This window comes from Leopardus geoffroyi, chromosome A1 (genome assembly GCF_018350155.1).
Source record: "Leopardus geoffroyi isolate Oge1 chromosome A1, O.geoffroyi_Oge1_pat1.0, whole genome shotgun sequence".
Lineage (NCBI taxonomy): Eukaryota > Metazoa > Chordata > Mammalia > Carnivora > Felidae > Leopardus > Leopardus geoffroyi.
In genome coordinates, this window is record NC_059326.1 from 101,049,242 (window position 1) to 101,071,075 (window position 21,834).

At 49.0% G+C, this 21,834-nt stretch overlaps 1 protein-coding gene across 2 annotated transcripts in view; it reads left to right on the top strand.

Annotated features, from left to right (window-relative positions):
* The first annotated feature begins 15,259 nt into the window (after nucleotides 1-15,259).
* PRDM6 (PR/SET domain 6) overlaps nucleotides 15,260-21,834 on the top strand; it is a 108,137-nt gene continuing 101,562 nt past the window's right edge. The window contains exons 1-2 of one of the 2 annotated variants that reach the window (XM_045486975.1): nucleotides 15,260-16,216; nucleotides 16,707-17,328. In XM_045486975.1, coding sequence (XP_045342931.1) covers nucleotides 16,722-17,328 — 607 coding nt within the window. In that variant the 5' untranslated portion in view covers nucleotides 15,260-16,216; nucleotides 16,707-16,721. Of the gene's footprint in view, nucleotides 16,217-16,612; nucleotides 17,329-21,834 lie in introns of those variants that run through there. The other variant, XM_045486980.1, reaches the window with a different exon arrangement.

Here is a 21,834-nt window from a genome sequence, read left to right on the forward strand (position 1 = left end):
GACGCGGGGCTCGAACCCACGGACCGCGAGATCGTGACCTGGCTGAAGTCGGACGCTTAACCGACTGCGCCACCCAGGCGCCCCACAATTAATAATTATAATAACAAATCCCACAATCTAAAGGCAAAGGATATAAACCGAGTTCTTTCTAAAGAACATTTAAAACTAATGTAAAAAGATGTCTGTTTTCAATAACAAGTGGTGTAAGTAATACAACTTCATTGAGAAGCCCATTTCCCGGATCAAATTGGCAAAGATCAATAATTTTGATAACACCGTTAATGAGAATTCAGGAATAACTTTTATACATTGCTGGTAGAAACCCATGAAGGGCATTTGGCAATATATATACATCAAGATGGCAAGTGTTACACACCCTTTGAATTAGCAATTCCACTATTGGAAATGTGTTCATTGAAAACTGTACATACTTAACAACCAACTCTCTACCCAAAATAAGGAAATGCCTTTTATGTGTAGATATTGCCAGATTTTTTTTTTAACTTATTTCTTTTGAATGAGAGAGAGAGAGAGAGAGAGAGAGAGAGAGAGAGAGAGAGAGATTGAACGTAGTCAGGAGAGGGGCAGAGAGAGAGGGAGGGAGTGAATCCCAAGCAGGCTGCATACTGTCAGCTCAGAGCCTGTCGCAGGGCTCAATCTAACCAACCAAGAGATCATGACCTGAGCTGAAGTCAAGAGTCAGATGCTTAACAGAGCCACGCGGGTGCCCTGATATTGCCAGTTTTATTCTTTTATTCTTTAAAATATATTGTTAAATTGGCTTACATACAACACCCAGTGCTCATCCCAACAAATGCCCTCCTCAGTGCCCATCATCCACTTTCCCCTCTCCCCCACCCCATCCACCCTACGTTGTTCTCTGTATTTTAAGAGTCTCATGGTTTGCCTCCCTCTCTCTGTTTGTATCTATGTTTGTTCCCTTCCCTTCCCCCATGGTCTTCTGTTAAGTTTCTCAAGATCCACATATGAATGAAAACATATGGTATCTGTCTTTCTCTGCCTGACTTATTTCACTCAGCCTAATACTCTCTGGTTCCGTCCACATTGCTACAAATGGCCAGGTTTCATTCTTTCTCATTGCCAAGTAGTATTCCATTGCATATATAAACCACATCTTCTTTATCTATTCGTCAGTTGATGGACATTTAGGCTCGTTCCATCATTTGGATATTGCCATTTTTAATGGTATATAAATACTTCTATCAAGGTTAATTTCCAACTACTCTCCTACCATCAACCAGAGCTCAGAGTTCCTGAAATTGTAACAAATGGCCCTCAAAAGCCTATGCGAGCCTGCAACACTACACCAGTAAATATTCATCAGAATATGCAAAAGAATATGTGCAAAATTGTGCCATTATGTGTAATAACAAAGATTTGAAACAGTCTAAATGGCCATCAGCAGAGAACAGCTTAACTAATGATCAGATCGTAACATTATTTTAAAAAATTGAGACAGCTCTTTATTCATAGATACGGAACAATCTCTAAGCTGTATTTCTTAAGTTAAAAAAACCTAAGGTACAAAGCAGTGTGCGTTATTTAACATTTGACCAAAAAGTGGGGGGTACATATGAATAGGATGTCTTCAGGAACGGTATTTAAGAAACTAGAAACATTGATTTCCTCAGGAGAGGGGAAACTGGTCACACACACACACACACACACACGCACACACACACACTGATCAGGACTCTGCTGAACACTCTAGGGGGCTCTCTGCAGATTTCTGTGCCTTCTCTATGCAGTTGTCTTTTGAGCCCTCTGTTCTGCAGATTCCAGCTACCTTGGACTCCCCCACATCTTGGCTCTGTCTCCTCAACTCCGCAGGTGTGCTGGTCTTCACCTCATTGACTCCTTTGTCAAGGCAGTAGGCTGGGGCAATTGTAGACCTTAACTCTTCTGCTTTCCACTTCTGAAGGATCACAGTCCTTCACTGCCTGGTGTTCAACGTGTTGACAACTATTGTTGTACATATTTTGTTGAGTTTCTTAGTTGTGTTGACAGAAGGGTAAACTCAGTCCCTGCTATTCTGTGATGGCTGGAAATAGAAGTCCAATAATATTTTTAGAAAGAAATATATAGAAGAATATATTTGTGACCTCGGGATAGGGAAAGATTCCTTAATGAAGCATTAAGCATAGATCATACAAAAATGATTAAGATTTTGTATTTAAGGGGCACCTGGGTGACTCCATCTGTTGAGTGTCCAACTTTGGTTCAGGTAATGATCTCATGGTTCATGGGTTCAAGCCCTGTGGCAGAACCTGTGCTGACAACTTGGAGCCTGGAGCCTGCTTCAGATTCTGTCTCCCTCTCTCTCTGCCCTTCCCCTGCTCATGCCCCCCACCTCTCAAAAATGAATACACTTCAAAAAAATTTTTTAATAAAATAAAAATTTGTATTAAAATAAGGCCCCATCAAGAAAGTGGAACTGTGAGTCACAGAAGGGAAGAAGGTATCTGCAGTGCATACAGTAAACAAACGACTCATAAGCAGACCAAATAAGAGGGAGAAAAAAAGGAGGCTTGCAAATCAAGATCTAAAAATCAGATAACCCCAGACAAAAGTCTTGCAAAAGTCATTAATGGGCACCACTCAAAAGAGAAACTCTAAAGAGCCAGTGACCATACAGAGTGGTGCTCAACTCATTAGTGATCAAGGAAATGCAAGTTAATATCAAAATGTCAAAATTTGCCAATGTAGACCAAAAGAAATGTAAAAACTAACAACTCCAAGGGTTAACAAAATATGGTATAGCAAGAAATTTCTTTCTTTGCTTGCAGGAGTACAAATTAATGTAACCGTTTTGGAAAAGAGTTTGGTACTTTCTAGCAAAGTTTAAGATATATAAACCTCAGGATCCAGCCTGTCCACTCATGGGTCTATACCATACAGAACCTCAAGCATACATGTAACAAGATACAGGTTTGGCAATGTTCATAGCACCATCTTTCAAAATAGTCATATAATGAAAACCATTCGCAAGTCCATCAATCTAAAATGGATAAATTATGGTGTATATTTTTATGATACGTGACATTAAAAATCAGTGAGCTAAGTCACATACAACAATGTGAATAAAGCTTAACTTTATAGCTTTGAGCAAAAGAGGCAAGGTTCTAGAGAAAGCATTTGGTATGATTCTATTCACAAAATTCACAAAAATTCAAAAAATCAAAAATTATTTAGAGATACACTCATTTTTTAATGTTTATTTATTTATTTATTTATTTATTTATTTATTTTGAGAGAGAGAGAGAGAGAGAGCAGGAGGGAGGGAGGGGCAGACAGAGAGGGAGAGAGAGAATCCCAAGCAGGCTCTGTACTGTCAGCATGGAGCCCGACATAGGGCTTGATCTCATGAACCATGAGATTTAGACATGCACTCTTAGGTGGTAAAACTGTAAATAAAATAACCTAAATGTTTCCCTTAAAAGGTAACTCATATCAAAATGAATACTCCGCGAAATGATACCTGAGAAGCATTTAACCCATTACTTGGTGCATAATCTATGCTCAGTAAGTTTTAGCCAAAAGTATTTACCTCTGTGCTAAAACCCAGTCCTTTTCCTGGCAAACAGCATGTACTTGAGTTGGGGGTGAGGATGTGTTCAGGTAGCCAATTAAGTCCAAGATGAGTGGCCTCATGATCAAGACGGTGACCTACTACTTAGCCTACTTGTTATAGACTCTACAATGGCATCCATTTCTCCTGAGGCATTTCTTTTTGTATGAAATATAAGTATTCTCAATCATGATTATTGATTTCATATCCAGATGCTTCTTACAGTCAATGAGAAAACATATTCAGCCAAGGCAAGTAAATGTGCATTTAAGAGATCAGCCCAAACACTGGAATGAGTATCTCAGGAGCAACTAGGGTCAAGGTGCAAGAGAAAGGATGAGATCTCTGGTGGAGGGGAACTCACAGGTGCCACAGTCTTGACCACAGAGTCTCCGTATGGCTAGGGTTGCGGTTCATAAATAGTTAACCATAGTGTCTCCACACCATGTGCTCATTCCTGAGCGATATGGTTTTTTTTTAATTAATTTATTATTATTTTTTAATGTTTATTAAAAATAAAGAGAGAGAGCATGAGCAGGGGAGGGGCAGAGAGAGAGGGGGACAGAGGATCTGAAGCCGACTCTGTGTTGACAGCAGTAAGCCCAATGCTGGGGTTTGAACTCACCAACTGTGAGATCATGACTTGAGCCAAAGTCAGACACTCAGCCGACTGAGCCACCCGGCCACCCCTGAGCCTTATGTATTAACTGGAGTTACCCCTAGGATACCAAAACACAGAAGCCACAAAATTATACATAGGTTTTTAAAAAGCGATGCGCATTGTAAGCTATAACATATAGAGAGTGCTTTCTGTGTCCTAAACATTTTTCCAGGACTAAGGTATTGAATGCTCATGACACTAAGAAACTACAGATGGGGTCCTTGAGGTACAAAAATGTTTCAATAACCTATCAGAGGTCACACAGTTGCCAATTTTAGTGTCAGAGCCACGTTGGAGTCCAAATGCCACTAACTCTGCTGTCCAGGTATACTGCCTATGTAGACACTGTATGTCTTCCTAAAGCATGAAAACCCTGGCCTCGGCACCGAGGTATCGACAATAGTTAACAAAAATTGAGAGTCCCCAGGTACGCCTAATTAATCAACCCTTCCGTAAACCACACTGTGAATCACACTGTGATGATTTGGAGGTTTGTGTATGAGGTGAGATTGCATTTGGCTGCAAGCAGAGGGTTTTTTGTCTTGCTTAACAAGAAAGCTAGGGGCAGACAGTCTAAGGCTCGGATTGTAGCTCAGGGATACCACACGGGACCTGGGCTCCTTCTGCATCCTGGCTTTTCCCTGTTTTGCTCGTAGCTTTCTTCTTCAGCAGGGATACACCTGTACCTCCACTCATTATATTTGTGCTTGAGGACAGAGGAAATGGGGAAGAGCAACAGACAAAAGTCAGAAGTCTAAAAGGCGTGGCAGCTCAAACTCTTGTCTTTTTTTTTTTTTTTTTTTTTAAAGTTTTTTTTTTAACGTTTATTTATTTTTGAGACAGAGAGAGACAGAGCATGAACGGGGGAGGGGCAGAGAGAGAGGGAGACACAGAATTGGAAACAGGCTCCAGGCTCTGAGCCATCAGCCCAGAGCCCGACGCGGGGCTCAAACTCACGGACCGCGAGATCGTGACCTGGCTGAGGTCGGACGCTTAACCGACTGCGCCACCCAGGCGCCCCATTGTCTTTTTTTTTTTAATTTAATTTTATTTTTTTTTAATTTTTGAGAGAGAGGGAGAGAGAGGGATAGAGTGTGAGTAGGGGAGGGGCAGAGAGACAGGGAGACACAGAATCCAAAGTGGGCTCCAGGCTCCTAGCTATCAATCAGCACAGAGCCTCAACACGGGGCTTGAACCCACAAACTGTAAGAACATGACCTGAACCGAAGTCAGACGATGAACCACCTGAGTCACCCAGGCATTCCTGAAGCTTTTTCTTCTTAAAAGCATTCTTAAGAGCTCTTTGGTGGCTCAGTCAGTTAGGCATCTGACTTCGGCTCGGGTCACGATCTCATGGTTCGTGGGTTCAGCCCTTGTGGGGCTCTGTGCTGACAGCATGGAGTATGGAGCCTGCTCCGGATTCTGTGTCTCCCTCTCTCTCTGCCCCTACTCCCCCCTCCCCTCAAAAATAAATAAGCATTGAAAGAAATTTTAAGAATTCTTAGAAGTTTTACCCAAGGATTTCTGCTTGGGTCGACTCAACTGCCTCTAAGTCAACCCTAGAAGGTGAATAGGGAAAAAAGCGTTGTGCAGATTGCACATGGGAGCTGGGTTGGTCAACCACTGGTGTGGGTCACACAGATTACTTGGCTCTCAGAGCCAAACTCGTTCATTACAGCTCTGCTCCTAGTAGACATTTATGGTGGTTTCAAGACAGAAGGCCAAGTACAACAAGGAACGAATACAGATTTGCTGTAACAACTGTGGGCTTTTCAACGGCAATATTCCCTATAAAAAGGGACCTGTAGCTATTAGTAGGCAAAGCCTTCCTAGGGGAGGGGCCACCTACTTTAACTTGTTCAGCATTCATTCATTCATAAATCTTCTAGTAATAGCACCCGGTTTTCTTTGGAAAACGATTCCTGTCCCAGTCTCAGTCTCTGGATTTAGTTAGGACTACTGTCCACGCTTGGACAGTCAGTACACTCCATTTTCCTGGCTGCAGTGATCATTAATTCAGGGTCAGCTGGGTGACTCAAATCAGCCCATGTTAAGACGTTAATACCAGAACTCTTGTTGGAACAATTGGAAGGAGTGAACTTTTCCCCTGGGATTGCTATCTGGAAGATTAAATAAGGTGAACTTGGAGTTGCTGGGGGCAACCACATGGCAGGTTTTACATGAAATTAAAATCACAACAGAGGAAGCCAGAGCCAAGAGATAAAGAGAAAGACCTAGACTTCATGTTGTTGTTTGAACCCCTGAATCCATCTAGACCTGAAAACCCATAACTGGACTTTGGTTTTTAAGGTTATTTATTTATTTCGAGAGAGAAAGGCAGAGAGACAGAGAAAGAATCCCAAGCAGCTCCTCCCTCAGCAAGGAGCATCAATGTGGGGCTCGATCTCACAACTGTGTGATCATGACTTAAGTCTAAATCAAGAGTTGGAAACTCAACCGACTGAGCCACCCAGGCGCCCCAAACAGGCTTTTCATATGTAACCATCAAATACTCCGTTGTTTTTTTTTTTTAGGTTTATTTATTTATTTATTTTGAGAGAGAGAGAGAGAGCAAGCACAGGAGAGGGTCAGAGAGAGAGGGAGAGAGAGAATCTCAAGCAGGCTCTGCGTTGTCAGCACAGAGCTTAATGCAGGGCTTGATCCCACAAATGGTGAGATCATGACCTAAGAGCCTCAGTGGCTCAGTTGATTGAGCTTCTGACTCTTGATTTCAGCACAAGGCTTGATTCCAGGGTCATGGGATCGAGCACCGCGTCGGGCTCTGCGCTCAGTAGGGAGCCTGCTTAGGATTGTTTTTCTCTCTCCCTCTGCCCCTCTCCCCTGTTTGCATGCTCTCTTTGTCTCCAATTGAAAAATGAATGAACGAATGAATAAATAATCAAACAAGTAAGTAAATAAATAAATAAAAAGAAATATATAGCCAGACTATATCATCGGAGATTCTTCAAATCCCAGTGGTCCTCTGTCTTCACACACACAGCACACGGTCACTCAGAGAGTCATGTGAGGTTCATCCTCTCCTTTTTGTCTGGGAGGAGGGAGCAGAGGGACCCATGCCAACCACTTTCACAACTCTGTATCTGGAAGTCAGAAGACCAGTAGTGCCAATAATCAAATCACAAGTAGAATGGCATCAACACAGATGAAACACTGCTAAACGGGTGTGTACTTCCTTCCATTCCCTTTCAACAAAGAAAAATGTCATCTTGAAAATGCTTGCACTTGCCATACAAAGCTTTTTGAGGGCTGGCCTTGCGAAGCAACCCTTTGAAAATCCGTAAGAGGATGTGACCAATAGAAGATCTTGTAGGTGACAAAATAATAGTGATGAGCGTATTGAAGAGATTTATTGGAATGCTTGGCTGCCTCTGCCGGCTCCAAGATAAACATTTGTTTGAGGAAACAATGGTGAGAAATGCTTCTGTTTGAAAAATGGTTGCTTATGGAGCAAACATTTGATGTTGAAATCTATACTTAAACTGTTAGGTTGCTGCCAAATAAAATACTTGTCCACCCAAACATATGTTTGAATTGAAAAATGCTTGCCAGTGTAGACAGACAAAAAGGAAATGCCCGAACCTTGGCCATACTTAACAATATGTTTAAAAGTCACGTTGTTAATTACTGATTTTTTCAAAATGTTAATTTTCCAATCAATGTTCCAGTGTTACCTGTCAATTACTATATTATAAAGATGAGCTAAGAATGTATTCCATGTTCGTGCTTAGCCTTTTAAAAGTTTCACTTAAGAATCTGGGAGTTTTGCCAATAAAAAAATGGTTATTTTTCTTTGAGTCTCAAGAATCTTGTCATTTTTGTGTAATATATTTCTTTGTTTTCTTTTTGCCGAGGAATTAGCCATAATTAGTCTGTAAGGATCCTTGGGAAATGTATCTGCATATTCTAAAATATTTTCAGGGCCCCTGAGTGGCTCAGTCCATTAATTGTCCAATTCTTGATTTCAGCTCAGGTCACGATCTCGTGGTTCGTGGGGTCAAACCCCACATCAGGCTGACGGTGAGGAGCCTCCTTGGGACTCTCTCTCTCTCTGTCTTTCCGCCCCTCCCCAGCTCTCTCTTTCTCTCAATAAGTAAATAAGTAAATAAATAAATATTTTGAAACATTTTCCTACATGATTTTTTACTTCAGAAGTATCTTTTAAACTTACCTCAGGCCTAATATCCTAATATATATATATATATATATATACATATATATATATACATATATATGTATATATGTATATATATATATAATATTTATATATTTATTATTGTACTATTATATTAAGTTATATATATATATTTTTTTTTCTAAAGCTTATTTATTTTGAGAGAGACAGAGACAGTGCAAGTGGGGAGGGGGCAGAGAGAGAGAGGGGGACAGAGAATCCCAAGCAGGCTCCGCATTGTCCACGCGGAACCCAATGCGGGGCTCGAACTCTCAAAACTGTGAGATCATGACCTGAGTCGAAACCAAGAGTCGACCAAGAGTTGAAGGAGTGGGTTGGAGAGTCATGGACTGTACCATCCAGAGCCTGGAAATAGCATTGCTGAACTTACTGAACTATGGTCCCGTGCACCTTCTGTGCCGATGGCTGTATACTGGAGCTCTCAACAGTTTTCACTTACCGTACTTGTGAGATGATTGTCAGATTTAAACCTGAGCATATTAGGTCAGGAGATTCTCATAAAACCATTTTTCTGAATCTGGACTAGGACTTCAGCGCCCCCAAGGAGGTGGTGCTTGGCCCTTGAAGGAGGGCAGTCAGTCATTCCATTGTTATTCTCCTGAATGGATGAAGGAAAGACAGAGGAGCCTCCCAGTTTATTTTTGGTGGGTCCTTTCCTTGGGCGGCTTGGCTCAGGCAGTTCTCCTGTCCTATAATGCTTTTCCTCACTTCCTCTCCCTGCTAGCCAGAATGCAGGCGGTCCTCATAGTCCTTCTCGTTTGCGAAACTTTGCTTGATCATCTCCTGGCCTCAAGCAATGATGGCTTCCTCTCCTGAACTCTTATGTCACCCACTGGCTCCAGATCCTGGAGATCAGAGAAGGAAAGTGGGGACTCCGAAAGTTATCCCCGGAACATTGAAGGTAGGGGCACTGCAGATTTATACTTTTTTTTTTTTTTCTTTTAAGATTTTTAAAATTGTTTACTTTTGAGAGAGAAAGAGCACCAGCAGGGGAGGGCAGAGAGAGGGAGAGACACAGAATCTGAAGCAGGCTCCAGGCTCTGAGCTGTCAGCACAGAGTCTGATGTGGGGCTTGAACCCACAAACTGCAAGATCATGACCTGAGCCAAAGTTGGACGCTTAACCCAACTGAGCCACCCAGGAGCCCCAGAAACCTGCACAGGTTGCTTTATCTTGGTCTAAAGGCAAGTTTTTCTGGTTCCAAAAAGGAAACTGAGAGTAAGTTTTATGTATCTAGCTAGCTAGCTAGCTATCATCTGTTTATCTATCTATTTATCTATTTACTTATTTGCTGGGAGGCTCTTATACAGAGAACATAGACTCGCCAGAAATAATACAAGAGCACACTTTAGTGTCATCCTTTGACCCCCTAACTCAGAAGAGGGCAAGAACACCAGTCCATCCAGGAGAGAGTATGATGAGGGGGCAGACAGGACTCCCAGGGCTCCCACAGGGGTGTGTGTGTATGTGTGTGTGTGTATACACATATACATATATACATATATATATATGTAATCCCCTAAGGTGTGGGTCCGATTTCCTCAGGCTGCTCTGGGACAAAATCTCCAGGGCTCCTCATGAACAGGGCTAACTAGAAGCCATCCTGGTTCCTAGACCGCCGCCAGGCATTTAGGGGGACCCAGCAGGCACTAGGAAGCACCGACCCTCAGAATGCCAATCAACCAAAGCATATGTTCCTAATTTCAAACAGATGCGCTGCAATATGCTTGCCTCGTCCTGATTAGAACTTAAGGCCTACGGGCTTCAACCAGTTGAGGCAATGCTCTGGTGACCCAAAGCAGCCCGTGTTAGAACCAGGTAGCATTTGCTAGAAGAAATCAGAGGAGATTGTCCCAAAGATCCCTGCCCGTAGTCTCTTGCACATAGTAGGTGTCCATTAGACAGTAGGTATAGCTGTTAATTTGTAGCTAACTTCAATTGGTCTTATCCTTAACAGATTCTGGGGAAGAGGGAAGAGCAAATTGGGGGAAATGGGTGAAAAGTAGATAAAGAAGGAGACAGTAAAGGAGATACATGAGTTTCTGAAGGGACAGTTCTCCGTGTCTAATTATTTCTCTTTTACTCGTCAAGACTTGAAAGAGGGGCTGGTTTTCATTCCTTGGCTATTCATGAAATCTTTAGGGGACCGAACTTCCCCAATATGTTTTAAACTTACGAGGCCTTTGTAAATAATAATAGCTGACTTCCCCACAAGCAGAAGGGATATCTTTAAAGGCTTTCCCGGGAGAATGATCCGGCCCTGGGGGACTGGTAATGGACGGGAGAGCCTTTCACCTCGAGGTCAGCAGGTCAAATCCAAATCAGGCCTGGGGTGGCTGCGAGGCATTGTTTGAGTGACAGCTGTTGGGAAACCCTGGTGAAAGGCGCTGGAGGGTTCGGCTGCATTTCAAGTGAAGTGAACAGGTGCTGTCTGCAGTAATTTTGGCAGAGGATAAAAGAGAGTGGTCAGAAATAGGCCAAGCTTGGGCTCCTGGCCCCAGAGGCCATCTCTGACCTGGCAAAGCGAGGCGCTTGCTTTCCCAACGCAGTCATGACAGGAGGCAAGCTGAGGAGGCAATGGGTCTGAATTGCCAAGGCCTCAGAGGAACAGACAGTTTCAGGCTTCAGCATTTCAGGAGAGAGCTGGCTTCCTCCTGGGGAGTTTTCCAGTCCCTTCCACTCCCCACCCGCCACCAACTCTAGCCCTGTGTCTTCCCTCTCACACCCTTTCTTTCCAACACACTGTTTGCTATCACTGAGTAAGGACAAACCAGCCAAGATGCAAAGGGGTCAGTGGGAAGATGGCAGTGATTCACATAAGTGGCGTCCATTTCCTTGTTTTCAGTTTCTCTGTACATTTTACGCACCATACATCTTAGACTCACAGAGGTGGGGTATGAAATAGGTAGTAGAGAGGACATCAGAATTGGGTAGCTCCTTTATGAGAATCCTTAGGATGGAAAGCCACAGGAGCCCCATCCTTTTGTTTGATGTTGAAGAAACTGAGGCCCAGGGGGGTTGGGGCAGGCCACTGTGTAAGGCTCTAAGTGGCCAGCAACAGAGGGGACTTGCACTGATGTAAACAATGAGCAGATGTATTTGAAAGGACACTGAGGCGCTCACAGCATCTCGGGGGTGGGGGTGGGGGGGCAGGTGGGAACAGAGAGAAGCAGGGGGAGCCAAGTGTGGCCAGAAGCTGACAAGGCAGAATCCTTGGCGGTTCTTTAGAGGAGGCCCCTTTTACCAAGTTAGCCCTGGGGCCCTGAGGATAGGGCCAGGAATGCCCCACTCCACACACAAAGCAGTCATCCCCTTACCTTTAAGTATCTATTCAAATTTCACCTTGGAAGGGGTGCCTTCCCATACCACCCTATTTCAAATATTAACACCCTTTATTGATCTTCATTGCCCTTATTAGCATCTCACAACTCCTTTACTTGACCATAAACTTCATGCAGATGTGGACTTTGTGATTTGGTTTTGTTTGAATGCCGCATTTCAGAAATCCCCATTTCTGAAGGGGTAGTGCCCATGGGAAGCTGCCTGTGCCCCTAGGAATGGAGCTTCCTCTGGGCCGGTTGCAAAGTTCCTCTGGGAACTTCACAGGGCCAGGGGAGGGGGTTGGCTAGTCTCTATCCAGAGATTTCCCCCTTTTGCCTGCATTCCCGGGTCCTCAGAAGGTTCTTCCGATGTTAAAGCGGGGAGGAATGGGGCTTTCTGAATAAGGGCGAGTGAACGGATGTAGACACAGGCAAAGGAATGTTGGAGGCCACGGTCCCTGGGCTCTTCGGATGCCACATTTTCTACCAAGTTTTTGTCAGCACGCTAGAGGGACCTGTCCGTGAATCTGGCCGAACAAAGATTCCTCCTAGCTGTGTCCAGCTCTCTCCATTTCCCTTTTCCTCCTCCTTCCTTTCACCTGCAGCTGGATAGTTCCCCCCTCCCTGCCATTTCCCAGGAAAATAAATCTCTGGGAGGAGGCGGGAGAGCGGGTCTCAGAGAACCCTTCTGAATAAATGTCTATATTAATGAATTATTAACTCAGCCATCCATGACCTTAAACCTAGAAGCGGGAGCGCCGAGGGCAGAGAGCTGCTGAATCCTTTATTGGAGTCCTGTCAAAGGCAACCGACCATTTGTCCCCCTCCTCCATCACGAAAAAAATAATTAATATGAGAGGCAAACTTTAAAATTGTGTGTCAAACGAAATCAGATAGAGGGTCTCCCTGACCCAATCCTCTTGTCGCTTTCCTGCCCCTTCCTGGCACTCCCTCCCTACTCTCCCCTCGAGCTCCCCTCTTCCCCTCCCAGCGAAGGGTACAATGGGCTTCCCGAGAATAATTTTCAGGAAGAAAAAAAAAAAATTGCTGGAGAAAATGATGAATTTGGGTAGTTAATTTATCGATCCCGGCTCCTCTTCCCACTTGTTTTATTTTAGAGGTCATTAATCAATGAAGAAAAACACCACCGTGTCCCCCCGTTTGCATTTAATACACTCACGCTCCTTATTTATTCCTCTGGAACAAATTCCCAGCAAATATTCACCCATCGATTTGGGAGCGATGGATTTTTATAAAGGTTTGATCGCTTCCTAAGTGGTCCAAGTGATTTGTTTCCGCGGTCTTCTTCTAAATAATGAAGAGGAGGGGGGCGGATTTGGGGGGTGCATGTCCTGGCGACGGGTGGCCTCACTTTCTAAACACCCCCACCCCCCACCGACGAGATGGGCCAGGGCGAGCCGCGGGCCCAGGATCAGCCGGTGGGTAGGGGGTGGGGTGGCGGCCTCCGCAGCACTTAGTACCCCGGGGCCACGGGCGGTCGGGACTACACAGCTCGGCGCCGGGGGGTGGGGGGACCGCGCTGACCTCTGTCCCAGCCCAGCCCCTCGGGCCTCCTCTGCGTGAGGGCAGGGCCCCGCCCCGCGTCGTGGGCCCACTAGGGAGGCACAGGATTCCCGCCACACTCCCCTCCAGACCTTTGTGTGAGCTCCTGGATTCCCGGGCCTTCTGAGCGCTCGCTCTAACTTCCAGTCACCTCCTTCACGCAAGTTCCCTAAGGCCTCTGGGCCCTAGGGTCCCTTCGCCCTGAGACCCGCCTACTCCCAGGGCCGCAGGGGGGCGGGGGCGAACCTGATGAGTCAGGGACTCCACACTCTGGCCTAGGAAGAGGCTGAGGCTCCGCTCCAGTCCCTGCTTCTCCCCTTGGCCCTCACAGCAAGGGAAGCCCAACCTCCCTGGAGGTGCCCCTACACCCCTCTGGCCTCGGTCTCGAAGGTGAGGGTAGAGGTTTGACTAGGGTGGGCAGGAAAATACACGTGTCGCCTCACTGACGCGGTTTCCATCACGCACTAGTGGCGGGACCTTAGGCAACCTACTTTCCGAGCCTCAGTGTCCCCATCTGTAATATGGGGTTAATGATAATGTGTTCTCCGCGCGGTTCCTAGGCGGAATGAACTTGAAGCGCCTACCCGCGCCTGGCCAATCCGAAGCTCTCCCTGACCGATCAGCTAATCTTGCTACGAAGGGGACCCCCCCCCCCCCCCCGGCTTCCCAGGGTGTGGGCGGCAGGAGGCCTGGGGGCGGGACGACAGTTGTTGCAACTAACTAGCGTCTCAAAATCTCGAGATTTTCAAGTTTGTTTGGAGGGCGGTATGGGGAGGAGTTCTCCGAGACGGCCAGCCCTGGGGACCAAACAGTCGAGCGTAGCCGGCGTGGCCCCAAACAAGGAGGCGGCGGGGCCGCTGCCGCAGCGTCCGGGCTCCCCGTCTCTCCCAGAGAACAGAGAAGCCTCCTCGTTCCTCAGCAATGAACCGGGAGAGTGTCAGAGAGAGACAGCTTGCCCCTTCTCCCGAGGGCCGGCAGCTACTCTTCGGCAGTTCTTCCAGCAAATTAATTGAAACGGGCCTGGAACTTCGTAGTCTCCTTCCGATGGGGTTGTTCAAAGCCCGCGCTCAGAGTGCTCGGTTAGCCTCGGGGGTCCACAGCACGTGGGTTTTCCCTCGTGGTGTTGGCCTTAAACTTGGATACCATCAATCTGTCCAAGAATGACTGATGACCTTGTCACAACGACGCCAGTCAAAACATTTTCGGTCCAACTGTGTTCCAATCAGCGTCGAGGCATCCTCCGTGAGACCCGGACAAAGTCTAAACAGCGCGGTTCCCAGGCTCAGGCGACAGGAGTGGTGGGAAGACAAAAAGAAACCAGAAGAAATCAGTAAGGAGTGGCTATTAATTGTTCAGAGTGGCGGGTGCTAAATAAGTTGGCTTGTTTGGGGAAAGACAAATGTCATTTCTTCCCTCTGAGTGTGGACAGAACTCCGGCGCCCGAGCGGGTCATTTTCACACACCCTGTCCGTGCCCTACCCCCACCGAGCACTGCCACTGCCTGGAAGGGCAGGGGGCTGGTGCCCAAATCGTGGAGATGAGAGCGCGCAGGGAAGGGCAGCGGGGCATTCCAAGGCACCTGGAATGGTCAGAGTGGGGGTGGGGCTGCTCTCCCAGCCTGCACCGCCGACGCCACGTTTGGGGCAAGAGACTTCTGCACGACCCCCCGGGGCAGCCCCTAGCAGCAAAGGCAAAAAGCTTCGCCGGTGACCGGGAGCAGTTTAACCAAGTGTAACACAGCCCGGGATACTTGTCACCGCTGCCCACAAGGAGAAGGAGCGAGTTCCCCAGGCAGACCACTCGAGAGTGGGTGGGCTTAGCGCTAAGCCGTGTGACACTCCACTGCGGCCGCCTCCCAGCTCCGCGGCCAGACTTGAGTCCCGCCAGGACTAGCTGCCCTTTAGAGACCCTCGGCCTCACGCCCACCAGCTCACCAAAGCCTGCCTTCTCCGCTGCAAACTGAGCGTTTCGTACCAGTGCGCAACCCGCCCCGCCCCTGCCTCCCCCGGCCAGGATATCTGCTGAGAGTTGCGTGTCGGGCTAGTCGAGCAGTTACTCCTGGAAAAACTGAGCCGGACAAAAGCGCAAACCCGGTACTGGGACTTGGTCCACTCGCCGGCTGGGCGCGCCTACTCCGATGCGGACACCCGAGCGCGTGAGGAGATGCATTCCGGTTTTCGTGTTTCCCCTGCTTTCAGGATCAGGGCAGTGAGCTGGTACCTAGAAAAGACTTATCATGGGCAGGAAGAGACAACAGGAGAGCGGGAGACGTCACGCCAAAAAACGAGCGGGGGGTGGGTGGGTGGGAAGGCGTTGGAGGTATCTGTGCTGGAGAGGGGCACAGGCCGTGTGTGGATCCAACCGAGTTAGAACTTCCTTCTCTCCCTCTCCCCTCCCCTTCGTTATTCTGGCCTGCCTACCGCCTCCCCCCACTCTCCATCTCCACCTCTCTCTCTCTCTCTCTCTCTCTCTCTCTCTCTCTCTCACACACACACACACACACACACACACACACACACACACACACACACTTGTATTTTGTGCTGTCGTAAAACCCACGTGTCCAGCCGGGAGGCTGCCAGAGCGTGGAGCCGAGGAACCGGGACGCGGCGGCAGCCGAGCGCAGCAGCCCACCGCGGCTCCGATCCGCGCCGGATCGGCCCGCGCTCCCGGCTGAACTGCTCTAGCGCGTTCCGCGGGCCTCCACGCCCATCTCTCACAGCCCGGGAGGGTTCCGGGCGGTCAGATCACATCTTGGGCTCTCCCCTCCGCGGCCCAGGGGCATGTAGCGCACCCGGGGACGCACACTCTCCCCCACGCCCACCGAGACACACGCACGCACGCACCCGCCGGCGGCTCGGAGTTTCCAGGTAAGGCGAGGCTCGTCTGGGGCCGGTGGTCTTGGGCCCCGGGGATAGGAGGCTGGAGGTCCCGGGCTGGGGGCGGGGGGCGAGACTGTCCCGCCTCCTGGCGCCGGAGGCCAAAGCCGCTCCGGCTCTGCGCCACTCCGGCTCGGGTCGGCTCCGGGCGCCTGCTGAGGGCGGGGGCTGCGTCCTGCCGCCGAGTTCTACGGGCGAGCGCCCTTGCGCCGGGCTTCAACAGTGCGCTGCGGGAGCTGGGCGCCTCGGACTGGAGGCAAGGCAGGGTGCACACAGCTCCCTTCGCGAGGCGCCGCCGCTTCAGAGTAAACTTTGCGCCCCAGCGGAGTTGGAAAGAGGGAGCTGGGGAACCGGGCTGCCGCAGGCGGAGCCCAGGGCTGAGCCCTTGCTCCACGGTCTTGGCGGTCATCCTCCCCGCCCCTCTCGCACCCAGCCCTGGGCCCGGCTCAAGCGCACCCTCCTCTCTGCCCTCTGCCCCCAGCTTGAGAGGTCGGACATGCTGAAGCCCGGAGACCCCGGCGGCTCGGCCTTCCTCAAAGTGGATCCAGCCTATTTGCAGCACTGGCAGCAACTCTTCCCGCACGGCGGCAGCGGCGGCCCGCTCAAGGGCGGCGGCGCCGCGGGTCCCCTGGGCGCGCCGCAGCCCCTCCAGCCCCCGCCGCCGCCGCCGCCGCCGCCGCCCCCGGAGCGCGCAGAGCCGCCGCCGGACAGCTTGCGCCCGCGGCCCGCTTCGCTCTCCTCCGCCTCCTCCACTCCGGCTTCCTCCTCCAACTCGGCCTCCTCTGCCTCCTCCTGCGCCGCCGCTGCCGCCGCCGCCGCCGCCGCCGCGCTGGCGGGTCTCTCGGCCCTGCCTGTGGCGCAGCTGCCGGTGTTCGCCCCTCTGGCCGCCGCTGCCGTCGCCGCGGAGCCGCTGCCCCCCAAAGACCTGTGCCTCGGCGCCGCCTCGGGCCCGGGGCCTTCCAAGTGCGGCGGAGGCAGCGGCGTGGACGCCCGGGGCGCCCCGCGCTTCCGCTGCAGCGCGGAGGAGCTGGACTATTACCTGTACGGCCAGCAGCGCATGGAGATCATCCCGCTCAACCAGCACACCAGCGACCCCAACAACCGTATGTAGCCGCAGCCCGCGCGCGCTCTCCAGGGGCGCTGGCGCCGTCGAGCGCGGGCGCCCATCGGGGAAGCGGGTCGGATGACCGGGACTCCGGGTGGTGGGCTGGCCCAGGCCGCGGCTCTGCACGTCCCAGACCGCGGTGGCAAAATTTTCCCAACGTTAGAGAAGGAAAGAGAACGGATGGGATGCCGGGTGGCACTTCGGGGTTACCTTGTCCTCCTCCCATTCCCTGCCTCGCAGCCCCAAGCCTTTAAGACCCGCGCTGCTCGAGGACCGGACTTTCAGATCTCCGCCCTCCCGCGGGATTGTGCCCGGGGCCGGGAGGGTCCTAGCAGCGTACGCTGGGGAGTGTGGGAGACGGGCTTCGCCTGGCCTTAGCGGGACACGGGAGGGACTCTCAGCGTTTCTGGGGCGCGTGAATCCCAGGGCTTGGGTCTCCTTCTGTCTGCCTTCTCTCTGGAGTTCACTACATCAGCTCGTTTTCGGGCCGTGGGGTTGCAGGGGACCAGCCGCGAGCTGCTGGCTGGCCGGGCCTCGCTGGAGTAGGAATTTTGGACGACGCTGGGTCAGTCTCTCCCTGCAGGCAGGCATGATTCTTGGATCTTCTGTTTATTTAGAAAAGGGGAAAAAGAAAAATTGCCAACTGCTTAATGAGAAAACATTTCCGACTTCAGGGTAGGGTGGTTCCCTGCGGATCCCGCGTTCTCCGTGCACCCTTGATCGTGTAAACGTTCGCAGTCCGTAGGCATGTTTGGTGGTTTACTTCTTTCTTTCTTTTTTTAAAAATTAAGAGTGACAGTAGTTAGTTTCGTACAGTGCGCTGTCTTTGTTCCCGAGTAAATGGCAAGTGCCTAATTAAAGCTGGAAGTTCTCTTCCCCGCTTCGATCCTTCATTCAAAGTTTCAGACCTCACCAGTACAGGTCCATTGGGAGGTCTTGAAGCAAAATTCTAGATGAAGACCAAGAATGTGCATTGCTTGGGCTCTAGTTATTTTCGTAATATCAGAAGTTATGATATGCTTACACCTAAGGCAGTTGGTGTAAGTGCTAAGTGTACTTCCAGAGTCTCTGGAGAGCCTATTAAAGCAGGTTAAGAGAGTCAGGTGGAAAGCGATACAGGATTCCAGAGATCGGCACTCACTCAGCTATTTTCATCTCATTTCTTCATTTAGTTTCTGTATGAGGAAAGTGGATGATAAACATGTATTATCATTCTCCGCTGGAATAAGTCCCCTCTTGCAGAATGTCTCCCGCTCCAAGAACTTCTTAATTCGTTGTAAAAACAAAATAACTCCGGGTTTTAGCGAAAGGGCTCCTGGTGTCGCTACTTTGATGAGAAAACACTGGACACGACCCTAGCGATGGAGGTATTTTAGTCTTTTCATAAGAGATGGGGATAATTTTTCTGATGGAGATAATTACAACTAACAAAAAGATCAGTTGTATTTACTTTTTTTCCTCTCTAGAGTTTGAGGCTAAAGTACCAGTTTAAAATGAGGGTTTCAACTCGAATTTGCCCTGCAGTTAAGACTTTTGTATTTCAGAGCTTCAGAAAATTTTGGAAAATTATATTGTCCTAGTGGATTTCAAAAAAAATACTTATCTCCTACTGAATTTCTTGAATGTGTTGTTTTCAAAGCAGTTCTTTAAAAAAAAAAACAAAACTGTGAATTAAGAAAGACAAGAAATGCTTTTTGGAGAAGATATTTTCTGACCGCTAAGTAAAACATAGTGATTTTGGGCTTAGAGTGCATCATCGAGCTTGCAGTTTCTCTTCTGAATTAAACGAGTATTGGAAAAAAAATGCCAGCAGTACACCCCAAAAGCCCAGGCTGTGCCCTGAGCTCCTATACTGTTTGCAGAGCAATCTTGAGGTTCAGGGCATTTTCACCAGAGAAGAACCTAGATCAATCAGAGAAAGAACTGGGATAGATTGCTAATTAATATGTGGCTCTTGAACCAGTTTATTGCCCAGGTAACTTTTTCCTCTGGCTGGAGGAGATGATTTATGATTTATCTAAATTATTCCTATCGTGTTAATCTTCTGGTATCCCCTTTCGAGTGGACTGGACGGCTTCCCTGTGCCAAGCGCAGGGGAAAACAGAAAACACAAAGGGAAAGACAGTCAGATCGTCCTATTAGAGTTACACTTCACGTCTCTCCCTAATTAAGGGGCAATTGAGAAAGAAAATAGAAAGCTGAGGTCGTTCTGTGTAATGCTGACGGACCAGGCCTGCCATTCTATCAGAAACTTCTCTGGGCAAGAGCCCTCGCTCTTTTGAAACCTTGGGATGTGTTTTTGCAAAGATGGAGTGAGAAGTGATTGAGTTTAATCTAGCGAGCGGATCAAAACAAAACAGAAATGCAAAGAGTGGGAAACATTTTTTCCCCCCTGCCTTAGATGGGGGGAAGTTTCTCAGTTACTTGAAAGATGGTGAAAACCACAGCTTCGCCCCATTCCCAGGTTCTAAGTGGGTGGGGGTGGGGGGAGGTGGGGGGAGAGGCAGGCAGAGGGAAGCGCCTATTTATCCTGCGGCTCGTTTTCCTGGTTTCCTTGTAGCCTCTTGCCATCTTCCTCTAAAAGAATTCTGTGAAATGACCACTCAGCATTGCTTCATTTTATTACTTTATATTAAAAAGGATATTGGGACATTTTCTCTTTTTTCTTACAAGGCAAAGAAAGGGACCTCCTTACTTCCCTTATCCCTTTAGAAGAGTAACCCTTTGCCTGGGAGAAACAACCCAGTAACACATAGGAATCATTAACAGTCCTTTGACCTTGAAACTTTATTGGCATCTTTGGCAAATGCCATAGAGAAGGTCCTGTGGCTTTCTTTCACACACACACACACACACACACACACTTAAAAACAGCAGAAACTGTAAAAGCTAGCCCCCCGTAAACTCTTCCATTGTATTTCTCTTATCTAACTCTGTGGGTTATTTTATCGCACGATTGAAGTACTCTTTGAACTGACTCTCCCAATGCTTCTTTGCCGGGTTTTCTTCTCACCGTCCTCACACCGGTCGGCATTGTGTAGTAGAAAAGGAGGATAGGGTCTCTCTTCCTTTTCTTCTGTCACTGCCCGCATTTGCTGCCTGGTTGCCCGAAGCCATTGATTATGTCAGGCTCCTTCGCTTTGGCCTCTTGTGGGGTTCCGGGAGCTGGTGCGTTGCTTAAGACCCCATCACTACTCTTGCAAGGTAGCGAAAGGCGGCCACAGGGCGCCCCTGGTGTTTGTACGAATGATACTGGGCAGTCTCTTGGTCGGGCTGATTGCCTCCTCACATACCTTTCATGTGAAGATGTTCTTTTTTGTGTGGGAAGGGAGGTGGGAGCTAAGTCCGCCCCGAGTGTCTCCGCGTGGAGTAGGGCACTTTGCAACTTCCCCAGCTGGAGGTCTCTGCCTCCTTCTTTTTCAGAGGGAGCCCTGCTGCGCAGGGAACAGTAGTGGGAACAGCACTGGCAGGTGCCCAGGTGTAGGAGTAGGGTGCAAAGCATTCCAGTTGGTAGCGCCACCCTTTCCTAGCGCTTGGGGAGAGGGGCTGTGGGAGAGAAAGAAATCTGGGGTTTGTCCTGTTGAGGGGTTAGAGAGCTGAAAGAAGGGTGAGTATTTTCTGACCTTCCCCGATCTCTTCCCAACCGGTTGGGACACGTAGGTCCTGTTTTGGGGAGCTCCCGAGCCCAGTAACCCCCCCAGTGGCGTCCTCCTGCCACCCAGGCACCGGCTTCGCTACCCCCGCCCAGCGTCCCCGCTGTCAAGCGCCTGCGACTTAGATTTCAGACCTGGTCCCTGGTGGGAGGGAGGCTCGGAGTCAGTGTGTGGGCTTTTGTGTTGTTCTATTTTTCTTTTTCTCTTTTCTCTCTTCTTGTGTGCAGGCCCAGCCCCATCCCGTAACACACATGATTTAGCTATTTTACATTATTCGTTATCTAGCGCCCTGAAACCGAACATAGAGCCATATATTAGATTGAGGTTAGGAGTGGTGGCGACTGTTTATTTAAGGTGATAAAATGGTCCATCAGCAGTAATCTCCATCGATATGTGCCACCAGGAGATGAAGGATGAGGGGACAAGCCACAATTAATTGCCCTATAGTTTTGTAGGAGAGAGTGGAGTCGGCCCAGGCCCGCTTCGATCTCCTCTCCCTCCTATTCATCATCTCCGCAATGTATATGGCGGCCTCGCAGGGGCAGGGGCCGACGAGGTTTATCTCGGCCCAATATTCTCTCGCCCGCACACGCTGGCGCTCCCATTTAATTTATTAATACGGTCATCGAAAGACAAATAAAATCCACATTGCCTCCCCCCTTCTTTCTCTCCCGCCCCCTTTTGTCTCTCCCTCTTGGTCCCTGGGCCAAGCCGGCAGCCAGGCGGAACAGGGAAAGCCCAGCGCGCCCGCGATTCGCGGGGAGCTGTAAACTCCCCTCGGGAGAGTCCTCGAGAAGGTTCGGCGCGCCCACATTCGTCTCCCCTTCCCGGTGGCCGGGCTAACCGGCCTC